The sequence below is a fragment of the Schistocerca americana genome, chromosome 2, assembly GCF_021461395.2.
Source record: "Schistocerca americana isolate TAMUIC-IGC-003095 chromosome 2, iqSchAmer2.1, whole genome shotgun sequence".
In the NCBI taxonomy this organism is placed as follows: Eukaryota; Metazoa; Arthropoda; class Insecta; order Orthoptera; family Acrididae; genus Schistocerca; species Schistocerca americana.
The window spans coordinates 471,305,356-471,325,121 of record NC_060120.1 but is presented as its reverse complement, the minus strand read 5'-3'; the positions used below and the strand labels follow the sequence as shown (position 1 = coordinate 471,325,121).

Genomic DNA, 19,766 nt, shown 5'->3' with positions numbered 1-19,766 from the left:
TGAAGAGCCACCAAAACGCATTGTTCTTGGTATATTTGTTATAATTAAATTTCAGTTAGTAAGATATCTACGATTACGGTTTTCAGTAAGTGGTAACATGCTTTGATTGAGCGTGAAACAGCGAGTTGTAGCTTTAGCGAAGTCAGTAGTGTCACTGACCTATAAATAGTAAAACGTTTGTGCAGTGGTTCGCGACTCGACACTTCCAAATATTTTCCTAACATTTGCGTTTTTATTAGGTTTTGATGCTTTATTTAATGTAAGTACGTATTATAATAATCGATATTATGTAAAGATAAGTTCACCTTTTTTTGAAGGGTGACTTTGTTGATTGGCTTAATCTATAGGACAGCTTGCGCTACTTGTATAAAGTAATTTTGCTCCTTTTTCTTTTACGCTTCGTAATTCAGATGTTACACAGATTCTGCTACTGGGCAGGAACAGTGATCAAGTAAGGCTGACCTTGGGGTTTTACTTAAATGTTGGAATGAAGAAATAATGTTTATCTTATGTGGAGAAGAACTGCAAATTTGTATCGCACTGTTTGTAATGGAACTTTTATAAGCCTATCTCCTTATTGACTGGACATGGTACTTTCCTTTTCGTGGACGATGGAGGAAATGTGTGTTTTAATAGAGCTAACATGGGAATTTTAGACGCGCTCGATTCGTAAACAGTGTGATTTGCGAACTAGAAACATCCCGCAACTGCCGATGGAGTGCGTTGTGACCGCGTACACCACGTTGGGGCCCACGTACCGCATGCATAAGTCGCATCATTTCTGAGCGTTCAGCAGCACGTTGAACTTAGCACGCTCAACGTTGACGTTCGACAGCACGTCCCGTGTGCCGACGGCTTTAGGCCAGCGAAGCAGCGGCCTCGTCAGCAGAAGCAGGGCGGCATGCGCTCAACTTGCAGTTCCGCCGGCGGAGTGAGATTTCGGGTGGCGGCGGTTAACGCCGCTGGACGGCTGCCGACGCTCGCTCGCCGGTGGACTCCTGCTCAACGTATCGCTCTCCAAAATGCTTTCGGTGACAGCGAAGTTTTGCACTCACGAAACATGCCACCAGGTCCACCTTGAGTACTTGCTGTCAAGCATGGGTCTGCTCTCAGCCCCAATTTAGTGGACAGGAGCTGGCAGCATCAATGTCTGCCACAGGAATGGCGTGAGCGGCAACAATTGCTCTCCCTCTCAAAGGCAGGTGACGGACAGCACCCTGGTCACGCAGGTCAAGCCTACACCAGGCCTGCAGGCTGATGGCAGTCTCCGCACGCCATCAGTGTTGCCTCGGGAGCTGGCACTGCATCTGGCAGTGGCAGAGTCCTTCCAGCAGGATTTGTGGCTCCACAGGCGATAGAAGACCGCTAGGCGTGCCGAGGGATAACTCCCATAGCCTCCCCTCTCACTGAATAGGCGTAACCGAGACAAGGGGTGAGACTGCACCGAGGAATCAGCAGTCAGCACTCAGCAGATGAGACATTCATTAAGAACTGTGGGGTATTGCTGCTTTTTGTGCGATATACGGCGGCGGGGATAGCAATGACATCATGTGTTATGGTTTTCCCTGGTTGTCAGCTCTCCTGTGACACTGCTTTGCCCATGGTGTGACGGTGTCTCTCAGCTACCGCGATGAGATTATTCTTCGCTTACGCACTTTAGCGCTGGATCATTCCCTGATGTTGCAATTACTTCCGTGTGTGCCGCAAATCGCTCAGTATTTCCCCATAGCTGGCCGCTTGGTGGTCATAGACACAGGTGGTTCCGTTGCTGGCAGTTGCCAAAGTAGAACTTGGAAGAATTTTCGGTGGCCGTCAGGAATGTTATCCTGGGGCGTAACACTACTAGAACAGTTTTATAATGGCAGAAACTTTAGAACTTATTTAAGCCGTTCTTCATCCCATCACTTCCAGCAGAGCTGATAGTCCTGTTTTATTATGAAAGAGAGCCACAATATATGTGTATTTCTTGGAACATTCTCACAATATCTTTCTATGATCAGGAATGATCAAAATATTTACAAAAATAATAGAATACGAGTCTTACAGTTACTATAAAAATAAATTTACATCAATACCTATGCTGCGTTTGAAATACAAATTAAAGCACATTTCTCCTTTCTGTGCCATAGCGGCCATCATCAAGAAAGGACATCATATTTAATTCTTAGTGTCACATTCACGAAACTACAGCCATTTTAAAATTTTGACCACTTATCAGTAGCAATTGGCACAAGGAAATAAAATCATGTGATCCTCCTTTTCGTATGTTTGGTTGATTACGATATTGTCTACAGGAGGTTGATATGTGGATTTCATACAGGGTGGTCCGCTGATCGTGACCTGGCCAAATATCTCACGAATTAGCGTCAAACAAAAAAACTACAAAGAACGAAACTTGTCTAGCTTGAAGAGGGAAACCACATGGCGATATGGTTGGCCCGCTAGATAGCGCTGCCATAGGGCAAACGGATATCAACTGCGTTTTTTTTAATAGGAACCCCCATTTTTTATTACATATTCCTGTAGTACGTAAAGAAATATGAATGTTTTATTTGGACCACATTTTTCGCTTTGTGATAGAAGGTGCTGTAATAATCACAAACATATGGCTCACAATTTTAGACGAAGAGTTGGTAACAGGTAGGTTTTTTAAATTAAAGTACAGAACGTAGGTACGTTTGAACATTTTATTTCGGTTGTCCCAATGTGATACATGTGATCTTATCATTTCTGAGAACGCATGCTGTTACAGCGTGATTACCTGTAAATACCACATTAATGCAATAAATGCGCAAAATGATGTCCGTCAACCTCAATGCATTTGGCAATACGTGTGACGACATTCCTCTCAACAGTGAGTAGATCGCCTTTCGTAGTGTTCGCACATGCATTGACAATGCGCTGACGCATGTTGTCAGGCGTTGTCGGTGGATCACGATGGCAAATATCCTTCAACTTTCCCGACAGAAAGAAATCCGGGGACGTCAGATCCGGTGAACGTTCGGGCCATGGTCTGGTGCTTCGACGACCAATCCACCTGTCATGAAATATACTATTCAATACCGCTTCAACCGCACGCGAGCTATGTGCCGGACATCCATCATGTTGGAAGTACATCGTCATTCTGTCATGCAGTGAAACATCTTGTAGTAAAATCGGTAGAACAGTACGTAGGAAATCAGCATACAATGCACCATTTAGATTGCCATAGATAAATGGTGGCCAATTATCCTTCCTCCCATAATGCCGCACCATACATTAACCGGCCAAGGTCACTGATGTTCCACTTGTCGCAGCCATCGTGGATTTTCCGTTCCCAATAGCGCATATTATGCCGGTTTACGTCACTAAATAGAACGCTTGCAAAAAATCTGTCATCGTCCCGTAATTTCTCTTGTGCCCAATGGCAGAACTGTACACGACGTTCAAAGTCGTCGCCATGCAATTCCTGGTGCATAGCAATATGGTAAGGGTGCAATGGATGTTGATGTAGCATTCTCAACAGCGACGTTTTTGAAATTCCCGATTCTCGCGCAATCTGTCTGCTACTGATGTGCAGATTTGTTGCAGGTCGTGGTTGACGTTACACATGTGGCTGAAGAATTCCTGCTTCCTTAAATAACGTAACTATCCGCCGAACGGTCCGAACACTTGGATGATGTCGTCCAGGATACCGAGCAGCATACATAGCACACGCCCGTTGGGCATTTTGATCACAATAGCCATACATCAACACGATATAGACCTTTTCCGCAATTGGTAAACGGTCCATTTTAACACGGGTAACGTATCACGAAGCAAATACCGTCCGCACCGGTGGAATGTTACGTGATACCACGTACTTACACGTCAGTGACTATTACAGCGCCATCTTTCACAAAGCGAAAAAGTGGTCCAACTAAAATATATATATATTTCTTTATGTACTACACGAATATGTAATACAAAATGGGGGTTCCTATTTAAAAAAAAAAAACGCAGTTGATTTCCGTTTGACCTATGGCAGCTCCATCTAGCGGGTCAACCATAGCGCCACCTGGTTTGCCCCTTCAAGCTAGACGAGTTTCGTTCTTTGTAGTTTTTTCGTTTGATGCTTATTTCGTGAGATATTTGGCATGGTCACTATCAATGGACCACCCTGTATACTACATAATACATCTGTTAACCATTTTTCTTTACCGAGCGCTTTGTGTTCACATATAAAATTGGATAGAGAAAACAATCGATTAGCATTAATGAAAGAAGCTACTCAAAGTGAACCTCGAGTGACAAGCAGATCAAAAGTTGCCGAATTTAATTGTTTAGTGGTTTGATAAGGATCAATGTCGGCCTGATTTGAAACACTGAAAGCCTGTTGGATTGGGTTAAATTGTTCGATCCTGGGCCGTAATTCCTCTTGCGCCACACTTTCGTTTTGTGTTTAACATACGACATCAGCAACATCAGGTTCCAATCATTAAGGACTTCTAACTGTACTGACAGACTTATCTTTAAAATGTTAAATTATGAACTTCTGTGAACTTTCTTTCGCACATTGTCGTTTACTACTGGTCGTTTGTATTCCACTACAGTATACTTCCTACTGCTGTCGTGACACAGTGGTTTAAACGTATTTAAAATTATTCTTCTGCCCACTCCATGATGTCATAAGCGTGACGTCCATCTCTTCTGAATTGCGCCAGGCATCTCCTCCTCTGTGCGCCGTTGCTGATGGCTTGCGTGCTGGTGCAGGGACAGCCTTACCATCGTCTGCTTGACGTCCACTTGTCTCTTTGAATACGTTTAAATTACTCTGCAATACCTACACTGATGAGTCAAAACATTGTGACTACTGCCCACCGCGAGATTGATGGCCCCCTGGTGGTGGTGCTGCGAGAATGTAAGGGCGATGGCAAGGCGAGGGGCTATGGGGGCTATAGCCCCCCCCCCCCTATGGAATATCATATTACACTGAATAAAATGACTCCAGAAATCAGTGAATATATTACTGCAACAGGTTCAATAATTTTTTTTATAATTATGTAGCACAATAGGTTGCATTGTATTTCACATTTTTCCAAAATAATAAGAGCAGGCAAATAGCTTACTATCTAAACTAATAAATATAATTTAATTTAAAATGGGTGTATTATTATTTATTAATACACATATTTTACCCTGAACTCCAAAACTCTTACCAAAAACTACTTTAGGCAAAACCAAATTTTACCAATTTGTCAGTGGAGGACCCCAGCTCTCCTTTCGTTAAGCGATATCCCATTCCCTCAACCTCCCCCCCCCCCCATTAGCACTCCCCTCTTTGCCCCTCTTTGACCGACTTCTAGAATCGTCCCTGCGAGCACGTGACGCAGTAAAGAAAGAACGTAAGCGACAAAAAGACGAATGGGCAGTCATTATAGCGAAGATACGGGCCGCAAATGCGGAAACCCACTAATATAAGCGGTTTTGATAAAGAACACTTTGTTGTGGCGCTGCGGCTGGAAACGGGAACCTCAGAAATGGCGAAGTTGGTCGACTGTTTGCGTACTACTGTCGTGAGCACCCGTGGAAAGTGGCTGAAGGATGGTGAACTAAGGAGTACGCCGTATGGTGGTGGACGACCACGTCTCATCGCAAAAGGTACAGGTCGGAGGATCCCCCACTATGTAATACAGGGTAGGCAGCGATCAGTGTCAGGTCTGACGACAGAGTACCGCGCTAGTGCAGGCACAAGTGTTTCGTAGCGCGCCATTCAAAGAACATTGTTGAACATGGAGCTCCACACCATATGACCCCTACTTGTTCCCGTGTTGAGCCAACGACATCGTCAATTATGATTACAGTGGATACAGCTGAGTTTTCGGCATTGATCAATAGGAACGTGTCGCCTGTTGATTGAATCGCGTTTCTTGTTACACCAGGTCAATGGTTGGGTCCTTACACGCCGTCATCTAGGCGAATGGCTGCACCACGCCACAGTTGCATGCCGGTAAGAGCAGAATTATGCTTTTGGTACGCTGGGTTAGGCTTCCATGGGATCTGTGGTGGTGATTGAAGGCATCGTGACAGCAGTCAATTACGTGAACAATACTGCGGACCGCTTGTTTCGCTTCATGGTTGGAGTCTCCCCATACTGCCCGTGTTGTAGATGCAGAATCGTGCTACAGTGGGTTGAGAGGCATTATGGTGAGCTCACATTGACGTCTTGGCCAGCAAATGTGCGCGATCTGTACCCACTGGAACACATTTTGGACGCCAGCTGCTTGTCCGTAAACCACCATCCCGTGATTTGCGGGAATTACTTGACCTATGCCCACTCGTCTGCTGCCACTACTTTTGCAATTATGTCGGGGACTTGTAGATCCAATGCCGAGCAGAATTTCTGTTGTACTGTGTTTGGAAAGTAGAACAACAAGCTATTAAGCGGGGTTCAAAATGTTTTGGCTCATCGTTATATGTTCGTTATTATTTTTTCTGCAATTTTGCACTACCTGTTCTGCTATGTTTTCTTTGTATTATCTCATTTGATTTCGTAACAGATACTAGAATATCTTATTGCTTTTTAATTTATTTTCATTTTCCGTGGAACACTGTACCCCTCAGAAGCAACCCCGGCTTCTGGACTTTAACATCACCTCCATTGGCCGTTCGCCAGTCTTTGCATCACAGCGGGCTTTTCCACTGCAGAAGTGAGTGAGACAGAGAATGAGCAACTGTGTCGCTTGGGTCTTCCTGGCGTTTAGCTCACTGCAGCTTCAACATCATTATTGTGTCACGATGGAAGGTGTGTTACGGGAGTGTGTCAGAAACGTGCGCTTGGCCCGCAGATACTGGAGAGCAAGGCTGCAGAGCGCCTGGCGAGCGGCGTGGCGGTGCACTGGTACGGGGACAGCGAGACCGACCCCGCCGTGCTGGACGACCTGCACCGGAACCACAGCGGCCTCTTCATCCTCTACACGGAGGCCTGCTACGGTAAGTGGGCCTGCACTACTGTAATGTCAGCGAACGCGCTACATCTCTTGTAGGCCTGCTTTCTCCTGGTAGTCGACATTCTAGATTTCGAAGTCTGGTTATCTCCGGAAATTTTCTGAAATTTGTTGTAAGTTCCTGTGGGACCAAACTCCACAGGTCATCGGTCTCTAGACTTTATGATGATCAAGTCCCATACTCCTTGACAGATAGTAGGGGACGATGCGGGAGACCCGCACCGCTGTACTAGGCAAGGTCCTAGCGGAGGTGGTTTGCCATTGCCTTCCTCCGACCGTAATGGGGATGAATGACGATGATGATGAAGACGACACAACACCCAGTAATCCCGAGGCAGGTGAAAATCCCTGACCCCGCCGGCAATCGAACCCGGGACCCCGAACTCGGGAAGCGAGATCACTACCGCGAGACCACGAGCTGTGGACTCTCTAGGCTTACACACTACTTAATCTAACATAGACTAACTTACGCTAAGGACAACTCACACACCCATGCCCGAGGGAGGACTCGAACTTCCGACGGGGGCAGCCACACGAACCGTGGCGAGGCGCCTCAGGCCGCGCGGCTACCCCGCGCGGCTCTAGTTATCTCCCTGTAGTATGCTAATCGTTCTATACTTGAAATAGCTTTCAAATGAACGTTTTCTTATACGAAGGTCATCAAAAGTGCCGCAAACTGTAAGACTGAATTGAAGAGAAAATTAATTTACAAAATCCCTTTACAGGCCTTCAGTATAATCTCCACTTTTGCTTATGACAGCTTACCAACGTTTGGCAACTTCTTTATTTCGGATAGGGTATATTAACTGTAGAGCTCTCTGATTACTCAGGTCATGTCTCTGAATGCGTCATCGGTTGCATCTAAACGTCTTCCACGGAGTTGTTCCTTGAATTCGAGAAAGAAAGCAAAGTTTGATGGGCTCGTATCACGATTGTGTGGTGAGTCGGAAAGTATTTTCCACCGGCATTTGTCGAGCGCTTTTCGAACTGGTAGGTCTTGCATTTCCGTGCAAAATGTGGACATCAGCTACAAGCATGTAAGGCCCTCTTTGACGAATTTTCGGGCGCAAAAGATGTTGGCTGGCTGAGTGGCCGAGCGGTTCTAGGCGCTACAGTCTGGGCACTATGGGACTTAACTTCTGAGGTCATCAGTCCCCCAGAACTTAGAACTACTTAAACCTAACTAAGCTAAGGACAGCACACACATCCATGCCCGAGGCAGGTTTCGAACCGCTACGGTCGCAGGTTCGAAACCTGCCTCGGGCATGGATGTGTGTGCTGTCCTTAGCTTAGTTAGGTTTAAGTAGTTCTAAGTTCTGGGGGACTGATGACCTCAGAAGTTAAGTCCCATAGTGCCCAGAGTCATTTGAACCATTTGCCAACAAAAGGTGTTGTAGAAACAGATTGTAGTACGTGCCTGTTACAGACGTCCCCAGCGGCACTCTATTTGTAGCTGTTACTCTATTCAAGTCATACGCAAAGATCTTCATCAGTTTCACCTGTGATTGTTACCGGTGGAATTCTTCGGACGTGGAGAGTCGCAACATTTCCATTCAGTTCTGGCTCAAAATGTCGTATCCAGGTTCCATAAGAGCAACAGTCCTTTTCACAAACTGTTCGACAACGCTGAAGTAATTCTTCTGCAACCCGATTTGTGCTCTTCACTCAGATCGTGGGGAACCCATCTGGCAGCAACTTTTCGCATCTTTAACTTTTCAGTTATGGGTCTGCTAACTGAAATGACAGACATTCTGGTCTCATTTGAAATTTGCTCATGTTTTTCGTCGATGCTGTCTCAAAATATCATTAACAATAACCTGAGAGGTATAGTCTGTTGCAACTGATGGCATTGCACTTGTTGGCTCGTCCTCAGTGTTTACCCGATCTCCACGAAAAACGAGCAGACCACCGTAGAAATGTTCTAAGATCCACTAAACTATTCCCACACACGTCTCTAAAACCGCTGTAAACTTCCGTTTGGTCCTTTCCACGTGGGCATTCGATTTTGATTTAGGAACGCTGATCACTACGTGTAATCCGACCTAACTCGGTTTCGGCTGCCATTTTAAAACTAAATTACGCACGATACATCCATGCAAAGCAGCAAACTCATATACGACCGTCACGCCTAAATTCTCGATCACAATTGATATGAATTTTAACATTGTCACGCCACCGTAACGGTCGCGCATGGGCAGTGTGCAGGACTTTTGAAATGATCCTCGTAGTCACAGGTATTGGCATTTCTTAAACCGACGCCAAATAAACAGGCTCAAAAATATTTTCAACCACCCACATGTCTTGCATAGTTTCTTTTTGTCTGAAATCCCTTTGTCAATAATTTTTTTGACAGCAAGAAATCGCTAAGAACATCCAGCTGTATAATGGAGGTGAAAGTAAAGCTAGATTATCAGTGTTTCTCAATCGAACATGCCGTGTCTTCAGTCATGAGGGAGATATCACGGCCTGTGTGCACTTTCCAGTAGGCCAACATCTCTCGAATGATCATTTGAAGCTCTGATCGCATTTTCACTTTACCATAAGAAGAGTAGTCTTTACAGGACATTAACAACAAATCGCGGTACAACATAGCATCGTCAGTTGAACAGTCCATCGCTATTATGAGGCATAGAAAGCTAAAGGTCTGCCTTGTAGTGGTTACTCATAGTCAGCAAAACCAGCTGGTAACCGCTGCCCACAGATTACAGAACTGCACCTTTCCTTTTGAAGGAAACAACGAGAACGTAGAGAGTACGTAACCATTTCCACGGTAACAGCATGGTCAATTTCGTCTGTTGTCATTCACTACGAGCAACACTATAACTCTCCCTCTCGTCAACACCATGGTGCAAAAGGAAGGTGGGCGAGAAAACATCTGGAGTGAACCCTGAATCAATTTCATAGTTGAAGACACGGGGTATCGTGACCAGTTCAGACGTATAGAAAGATAGACACAGTCTACGGCACTTTTTTATTTTTTTGTACAACCAGTTTCGAACTTTATTTAATCCATCCTAAGGACAATTAATTATGGAGTACTAAGAAGCGCAGGTCATCTGACATCCACCTACACGGTGTTTTTCTTTCTATACCTGGATCTCTTGAAGGTTGGTTCTCGTTTCCAACAGAGTTTGCCTGGTGATACCCGTAAAAGAGTGCCGATGAGGCCAAGTATCATATCATGAGTGAGGCATAGAGCCCCATGGGTCCAGTATGGAGGTAGGTCAGTCATGTTTTGGACCCTTATCATAAATGCAAGTCAAACATCTCTTACACCTGTCGAAACTAATTTGAGGTCTTGGCAATACCGCGACAGTACCCACCAACCTTTCATCTAGCCCTACAGTCAACATTTTGGAGCTGGATTCAGGTCTTCAGCTCAGTGATATACGATGACACGCTCCGAACTCTGTGTTCTTGTTCGACCATGTAGAGGTAATCAGTAAAATGGAATGGCCTACGACGTCTGCTGACATAGGTCAGCTGATCGCCAGTTGAAAAAGGCACCACATCGTCGTAGGATCCCTCCTCTCGCGTAAGTTTTGATGAGTGAGTTTTCGAGTGAAGATATTTAAGGTATAAATGGCCGTATCTTTTGGTGGCATTGAACTAGAAGCTTGCAGTTCTTGTACTGATAAGAGACCATTGATCGTAGTATTGATACGTCTACCTGTTCCGGAGGAAAAGGGGTCTAAACTGACAGCCAAATAGACAGTCAGTCTGATAAGAAATGACAAACAATATTTTTTTCATAACAAATTCGTAATTTCCAGATTTTTTTCCTGTGCTTGTAGTGTGAAACCTTGCTTCTTGTCAAATTTCATGACTCTGCGTCCACGAGAAGCTTCCTAATAGATTTTGGTGAGTGAGTTTTCGAGTATCATAAACATGTGACATAATTGGCCGTATCTTTTGACTGAAGTGACTTACAAGCATAAAATTTTTACAGTTTCATGGGACCACAAGCCTTAATGTGTGACATAAATTTCAACTTTCATGAGAAAAAAGTTTCTTAACTGTCGGGCAGAGACAGATAGACGGACCACAAAGGGATCCTATAGGGGTTCCGTTTTCGCACATTGAAGCACTGAACCCTAGAAAAAGTGCGAGGAACTGGTGTTTCTAGACTAAGAGGGTCGCTTCATTACGTATCAATGAACAACTTATGATAAGAAAGAGTGTTTGACTTGCTTAGGGTTTAGACGCTGATCACGATAACAATATTTGTTACCTGGACTACTTTCTGTGGGGCCATGAGCAGGATTAGGTGCACTCTGAATCTGTGGAGACAGGCATGGATCTCGCCGTTAGTGGTTCAGCTACTTTCTCAATTGTTAATCTTATCCAAGTGACATACCAAACAGTCTGACCATGTCATTTCAAAAGATGCACTTCCTCTTTGAATGCTGGAAATGTTGAGTTACTACTATTGTAACAATGTGTCAGTAATACGAATCACTCAAAAGGTCAAAGCTACTATTATTTAAAAACTGAAATACACAGTATTGATGAAATGATAATTAAATCGACACCCTAGCAGCAAACAGGCGTTGATATTCATTCTAGAGGAGCTGCACGGTCATCGATGGTATTTGTTCTTTCGGGAACAGATACTACCTTCATATACACAGTATTAATGTTTCACAATTATATTTATTTTACATATTGTTGCGAGCTGACTTTAGACATTCGGGACCTTAGCCAGACAAGTAAAGCCGGCTATGCATTTCGTTTCTAATACGTAGCTTCACCCAAGTAATGACCGAATATTCCATAAATACATATGTTATTATTTTACTTTTCTCAGCCATTCTCACATTTAATTCGCCAGATGAAATCAGTAGTTTTATACCTTCACATTCTTATCTCAAGTAATTTAATAACATCCTTTTATCATTCCTCATAGTTCGTAACAGTAATGTTTTCGCATCATGTAGCAACACACTGACTACTTTGAATATATAATGTACACTATGTGATCAAAAGTATCCTGACATAACCAAATACATACGTTTTTCATATTAGGTGCATTGTGCTGCCACCTACTGCCAGATACTGCATATCAGCGACCTCAGTAGTCATTAAACATCGTGAGAGAGCAGAATGGGGCGCTCTGCGGAACTCACGGACTTCGAACGTGGTCAGATGATTGGGTGTCACTTGGGTCATACGTCAGTAAACGAGGTTTCCACACTCCTAAACATCCCTAGGTACACTGTTTCCAATGTGATAGTGAAGTGGAAACGTGAAGAGACACGTGTAGCACTAAAGCGTACAGGCCGACCTCGTCTGTTGACTGACAGAGACTGCCGACAGTGGAAGAGGGTCGTAATGCGTAATAGGCAGACATCTATCCAGACCATCACACAGGAATTCCAAACTGCATCAGGAGCCACGGCAAAAACTATGATAGATAGGCGGGAGGCGAGAAAACTTGGATTTCATGGTCGAGCGGATGCTCATAAACTACACATCACGCAGGTAAATGTCTAACGACGCCTCGCTTGGTGTAAGGAGCGTAAACATTGGACGATTAAACAGTGGATAAAAGTTGTGTGGAGTGACGAATCACGGTACACAATGTGGCGATGCGATGGCAGGGTGTGGGTATAGCGAACGCCCGGTGAACGTCGTCTGCCAGAATGTATAGTGGCAACAGTAAAATTCGGAGGCGGTGGTGTTGTCGTGTTTTTCATGGAGAGGGCTTGCACCCCTTGTTTTGCGTGGCGCTATCACAGCACAGGCCTACATTGATGTTTTAAGCACCTTCTTACTTCCCGCTGTGGTAGAGCGGTTCTGGGATGGCGATTGCATCTTTCAACACGACCGAACACCTGTTCATAATGCACGGCCTGTGATGGAGTGGTTACACGACAATAAAATCCCTGGAATGGACTGGCCTGCACAGAGTCCTGACCCGAATCCTACTGAATACCTTTGAGATGTTTTGGAACGCCGACTTCGTGCAAGGCTTCACCGACCGACATCGATACTTCTCCTCAGTGCAGCACTCCGTGAAGAATGGGCTACTATTTTCCGAAAAAAACCTTCCAGCACCTGATTGAACGCATGCCTGCGAGAGTGTAAGCTGTCATCAAGGCTAAGGGTGGGCCGACACCATATTGAATTGCAGCATTACCGATGGAGGGTGCCACGAATTTGTAAGTCTTTTTCAGCCAAGTGTCCGGATACTTTTGATCATATAGTGTAAGTACAAAACATCATTGATTTCAAAATGCTTAGGTACAATGTTTCGTTGTGAATCTAGCTATACGCTTTTAGTGCATAACATACGTATACAACTTAACTAGCACGAGAAAGATGACAAAAGTGAACACTATATCAATTAAAAAGAAAAAAAACCCGCGTTATTGTGTGAATGCAGTTTCGGTTCATTAGATGATCAGAATTACAATTCGCCAATTTACTTATTCGTCAATTTCCAGTGTAGTAACCCAGTCAAAATCGATATAGTCCGAGGTCTGTGTGTTACAGCCTCTTCATTTCTGTATCGTGTGTGTCTGTATTTCATGATTCAGAGAAGTCATACACTAGAAAAGTTTTCAGTTATATCATCAGGGTAATTTACGTCTAACAACACATTAATGATTACGTGACATTAAGGAAGTGCCAGTCGTGCCAGTTGTTTGCCACACAATTCACATCCGCCGTCCACGTGCTTTTGTGTTGCAGGTCCGTTCTTAGGCACTGGGTACCCAGCAGTGAGGCTGGGAATGTGGGAACGGGCAGAGAACTACACCAGCGACATCATACAGGTAACTCACGCAGTCTGAGCGCGTTACACTCCTACATGTGTAGTGTAAGAAAGTACCATCCACCCAGCAAGCGAGGTATTAAAAATGTTTGCAGCAGCTGTAGGTGTTTTATGTAAACAACAGCCACTATGAATAAAAATACGACACCATGTTAAAGAGTGATATTAGGTACATAGGGCCTAAACTTTTAAAAGATACAGAAAAGAATAGGCTACAATATTTTACGCAACATATAAATCAGTAGGAAAACGGTACTGATTTGTTTTCTAGGACGTCGTGGCCACAGAGGAATACCTACTGGTCAAGCACTGAGGAAAGACTTGTCTGTGGCCTTATTACTAAAGCAACCACCATGGGATTCGCCTGAAGCACGGGAAATATAAGTGTAAATTGTTTGTTATGTAGATGCTGTCGAGTTCTTCTTCTGCTTTTTTAGGTGGTAATGTTAATGAATTTCAGTCCCTGTAGTAAGGCCTGAGATATGACTTCATTCGCTCATTCTTTTAGTCGCCACACACATATTTAAGCACCTCAGTGTTTCACTATGTAATTCTGTGGTATCTGCTGTGTGGTTTGTTTCTGCCTTCTCATCCAGAAGTGCCATCCCTTTGCCTTTAGCGGCCGCTACACCGGCGGTAGTCTCCATACCTTTACTTCTCCTCAACTAAACGCAGCGCCTGGACACGTCACCAACGCAGTATTTGATATCAGCAGCAATTTCAGTGACTGTGTTTCACTATGTGTCCAGTGCTCTTTGTGTGAGAGACATACAAAAATAAACTGACTTTAGTGCATTCTGACTAACCTTATTTAACACAGCAATACTGGGACAAAGCCAGTTCTGGCGCGTTTTGTTTGTGCTGATTGCTTATGTTCAGAGGCAAGCATACATTCAGGGTTAAATTATACCCCTCTCTGTAACCTATTGTTGTGCTGATTGATTTATGACCACTTGGGGGTTGATTTCTGACCCCCTGAAGATAATCCATTCTTCTGAGAAACCAATTCCCTCCCCCTTCCCCAGCTCTCTGAGAAATCCTCAACCCCACCCTCCCCTTCAGCAATACGAGCATATTTTGATAGAAAATTAACTGACTAATTAATTAAATTAATCTCTTAACTACCCCTCTGGAAAATCTCTCTGCCCTCCCCTCTCCTCCCCTACTTTTCCTCCCCTCCCTTATCTGGAAACTGGTGGGAAAAAGACAGTCTGTACTGGAGGGGAAGAACCTCACAACATGACATTCAAATAGATATCAATAATACATTGTTCAATTCAATTTGCTTATTACTTATTTAATCAGTTTCAGGGGACAGGGCTCCCCACTTGGGTAGAGCTCACGCCTGCACCCTCCACCCCCACTTCCCATGATGTAATAACTGCAAACACCTAGGAATGGAATGAAGTGCGATATTAGCTGCAGTGTTGGGTCACCCACCTGTGTGTCTGTCGTCCAGGAGCTGATTACGATGGTCACCTCTGTTTGTGTAGGGAGAAATAGAAATTTCATTGAAAGTCTCACTGAGATGAAAAAAATTCTGGTTACTGCTCCAACTTACGAATCAAATCCTGGTACCCTCGCCCTCGCTTCCTCACACCCGGTGGCATGTCATTGATATCAAATTGATTGACTGATTAATTAAATTTATCATAAGAGTCCCTCTGGATGGTGACTAATTTTTTTATGCAGTTGGTGGTAACTGTCATCAAATAGCTGAAGATTTTCAACGCTAAACATAGTGTCTGTTAGTTGCCTTATCAAGCTGGTGGCATTAAGTCACTTAGAATCCTGGTATACTGCTCGCAAACTAATCCTGCTGAGACCTGTTTATGGGGGGCGGGGGGCTGTAGGATGTTTCAAACTCTTATCCACACCTCCAGCCCCATCCCTGCCACTGCCACTGTCCTGTATCTCTTACTCGCCAAAATCAAATGGATTCAAATGCAATATAGCGAAGACTACTCTGATGAAGGGGGGGGGGGGGGGGGGTTCGAGACGTGAGCTATATACTGCTCCTTGTTGGTATTGTGGTCACACATATTACAATCTCTCATATGTGTCCCGTGAAGCGCCTGAAATGAGAAAATTAGGGGCTAATATGAAGATTTTTATCGAGATACAATCAGTAGAAGTTCCATCTTTTAGTTTCCTGTTTAAATATGAGACAACATTCTTCCATGAGTTTTGTGTGCCTATAAATGGATGGAGGGACATGTTAATAGGTAGTCTAAATTTCCATCTATCTATATGCTTACTTTGCAAGCCATTGTGTGGTGTGTGGTGGTGGTGTTCTGTACCACTACTAGTCATTCCCTTTCCTGTTCCACTCGCAAATACAGCGATCGAGAAAGGACTGACCATATCCCTCCATATGACTGCTAATTTCCCATACCTTACCTTCTTGGTCCTTACGCGAAATCAATGTTTGCGGCAGCGGAATCCTTCTGCAGACAGCTTCGAATGTCGATTCTTTAAGTTTTCTCGATAGTGTTCCTCAAGAAGAACATTATCTTCCTTCTAGCGATTCTCGTTTGAGTTCTCGAAGCATCCAGCCAGTAATTTGGCGGGAGCCAATAGGCATGCTTCTACAGAGCTACATTCTGAGGGAAAGCCAAGTCTGCAGGCTCATACACGTTTAGTAGTGGCGGCAGTAGCTGCTTGAACATGAAGGTTGTTGACCGTGGCAGACGGGGCTGGAGGCATTGTGAGGATGGAGAAGAGAGTAAACGTCCTACTGCCCTCCCCCCCCCCTCCCTCCTCCCATAGACCAACAGGTCTCAACACAACAGGATTAGTTTGGGAGCAATACACTAGAATTCTAAGTGACTTACTTTCACCAGCTTGGTAAGGCAACTAGCAGACACAACATGATTAGCGTTGGATATCTTCAGCTATTTGACGATGGTTACCCCCAATTTTTGTATCAGAAGAAGTGACGGCCTAGCTTATGGGAAGCCCTCAGGGACGTCACAGAGGAGTCTGTAAAGGTTACCTGGCGAGTGTAATCCGACTGCATGAAAAAGGATACTCACTGTACAGAGGGACTCTCGTTAATTAATCAGTTTGGTATAAAGGACGTGCCGCTGGGAGAGTGGAGGCGAGAGCAGGAGTACCAGAATATGATTCACGAGTTAGAGTGCTGATCAGGTGTTTTTTCGTTGCAGTGAGATCTTTTCACGAAACTTCAATTTCCCACTTACATAGGGAGAGATAACCATTGTAATCAGCTATATTACCAAATTTATAAAGTGGTACACAGTATTAACCTGATATATACAATGATATTAGAATTGTATTAATACCGTCAGCTGCGCACGGGCGTTGATATAGATCAACGGGGACAGGGGAAAATGTGTGCCTCGACCGGGACTCGAACCCGGGATCTCCTGCTTACATGGCAGACGCTCTATCCATCTGAGCCACCGAGGGCACAGGTGATAGTGCAACTGCAGGGACTATTTCGCGCACGTCTCCCGCGAGACTCACATTCTCATCCTGTATGTCCACACACTACGTTCGTTGTGTCCCACCCCAACACACTCATTACTCGTGGAAGACATTCTTCCAAGTCCTGTACGAGTTCAGGGAATGTGTGTGCATCCGCACAGAAGCAGACGTTCATGGCCGGTATCACCAGAACTATAAACTTATATGGACATGGTGTCTGTTCTTTCGGACATGTCCAAAAGAACAGACACCATATCCATATAAGTATATCATATATATACAATTCCCGTGTGCTGCTGCCTTAAAAGTCTTCTTAGGTGATGAGGCATTTGGATACTTTAAGATAGTTTGAGTGTGAGGGGGCATTCTGTGACAGATATAGAACACGCTCTTAGCACTGCATCATGGGTCAAAAATTAGTTCAATATCCTAGTCCTGTGATGCAGGACGTAACAGATATTAAAATGACAAGAAAAAATTCATTTTTACCTGATGAGAGAATACTTAGATGAAATATAACCTATACCATTCTGATGTGCAGGATTTTCACAAGTAACGATACTTTAGCTATGTGAAAATGCGTGTATGTTCTGACTGCGTCTGTCATCGAAAATAACTCATATACAGGGTGGGTCACCTAACGTTACTGCTGGATATATTTCGTAAACCACATCAAATACTGACGAGCCGATTCCACAGACCGAACGTGAGGAGAGGGGCTAGTGTAATTGTTTAATACAAACCATACACAAATGCACGGAAGTATGTTTTTTAACACAAACCTACGTTTTTTTAAATGGAACCACGTTAGTTTTGTTAGCACATCTGAACATATAAGCAAATACGTAATCAGTGCCGTTTGTTGCATTGTAAAATGTTAATTACATCCGGAGATATTGTAACCTAAAGTTGACCCTTGAAATCTCCGACGTTCAGTTGCGTGTTGTAACAAACACGGGCCACGGTCGGCGAGCAGCATCTGCAGAGACATGTTTACGGTGACGACCGTGTTTACGAGTGTGGCTGTAGTGCACTGTTGCGGTTTGGTCTAGCTGTCGCAGTGTCCGCATGTAGCGCTTGCTGCTATTGTTATTCTGCATTCGTCTCCGCACGCAGACCAACTGTAGTACACCGTGTTACCAGACGTCTGTGATAGTGTAGTGTTGTAGGAACTGTGACTATGGCGTATTCGAACTCTGAAAAGGCGGAGATGATACTCATCTATGGCGACGAAATGCAGCTGAAGCCTGCAGGGTGTATGCAGAACGGTACCCGGACAGAGAGCATCCAACGTTCCGCACATTGCAAAACATATACCGCCAACTGTATGCAACAGGTATGGTTGTAGCACGCAAACGGGGCCGTAACAGGCCCGTCACAGGAGAAGCGGGTGCAGTTGGTGTGTTAGCTGCTGTTGCCATGAACCCACACGTGAGTACACGGGACATTGCGAGAGCCGGTGGACTGAGTCAAAGTGGTGTCATGGGCATACTGCACCGTCACCGCTTTCACCCGTTTCATGTGTCGCTACATCAGCAATTACATGGTGATGACTTTAATCATCGAGTGCAATTATGTCAATGGGCATTAACAGAGAATGTGTTGCAGTTCTACCTGTTTACCGATGAAGCGGGTTTCACAAACTACGGGGCAGTGAATCTACGGAACATGCATTACTGGTCCGTGGACAATCCTCGCTGGCTCAGACAGGTAGAACGACAGCGACCGTGGACTGTAAATGTATGGTGCGGAATCATTGGCGACCACCTCATTGGCCCTCACTTCGTTGCAGGGGCCCAAACAGCTGCAATATACATCGCGTTTGTACAGAATGATCTGCCAACGTTGCTCGAAAATGTCCCACTGGAAACGCGTCGACGTATGTGGTATCAGCATTATGGTGCACCTGCACATTCCGCAATTAACACTAGGCCGACCCTTGACAGGATGTTCGACGGGTGTTTCGCAGGACGTGGAGGACGCATAAATTGGCCAGCCCGTTCTGCTGATCTTACACCTCTGGACTTCTTTCTGTGGGGTACGTTAAAGGAGAATGTGTACCGTGATGTACCTACAACCCCAGAGGATATGAAACAACGTATTGTGGCAGCCTGCGGCGACATTACACCAGATGTACTGCGGCGTGTACGACATTCATTACGCCAGAGATTGCAATTTTGTGCAACAAATGATACCCACCACATCGAACATCTATTGGCCTGACATGTCGGGACACACACTATTCTACTCCGTAATTGAAAACGGAAACCACGTGTGTACGTGTACCTCACCCCTCATGGTAATGTACATGTGCGTCAGTGAAAAAGACCAATAAAAAGGTGTTAGCATGTGGACGTAATGTGCTGTTCCAGTCTCTTCTGTACCTAAGGTCCATCACCGTTTCCTTTGGATCCCTACGTAATTCGGTGCTCTCCGATACACACGATCGAACAGTGGAGCAGTACTCAAGCGTCAACTTTAGGTTACAATATCTCCGGATGTAATTAACATTTTACAATGCAACAAACGGCACTGATTACGTATTTGTTTATACGTTAAAATGTGCTAACAAAACT

At 44.6% G+C, this 19,766-nt stretch overlaps 1 protein-coding gene and 1 non-coding gene across 2 annotated transcripts in view; one reads left to right on the top strand and one right to left on the bottom strand.

Moving 5' to 3' along the window:
• Nucleotides 1–19,766, top strand: part of LOC124593733 (lysosomal acid glucosylceramidase-like) — a 152,182-nt gene that overhangs the window by 105,377 nt on the left and 27,039 nt on the right. The window contains exons 7-8 of the mRNA XM_047132063.1: nt 6,807–6,951; nt 13,659–13,741. Of these exons, the coding sequence (XP_046988019.1) occupies nt 6,807–6,951; nt 13,659–13,741 (228 nt within the window). The remainder of the gene's footprint in view (nt 1–6,806; nt 6,952–13,658; nt 13,742–19,766) is intronic.
• Trnat-ugu lies at nt 17,099–17,173 on the bottom strand. Its single transcript has one exon. It is a non-coding gene; the product is annotated as a tRNA-Thr (tRNA).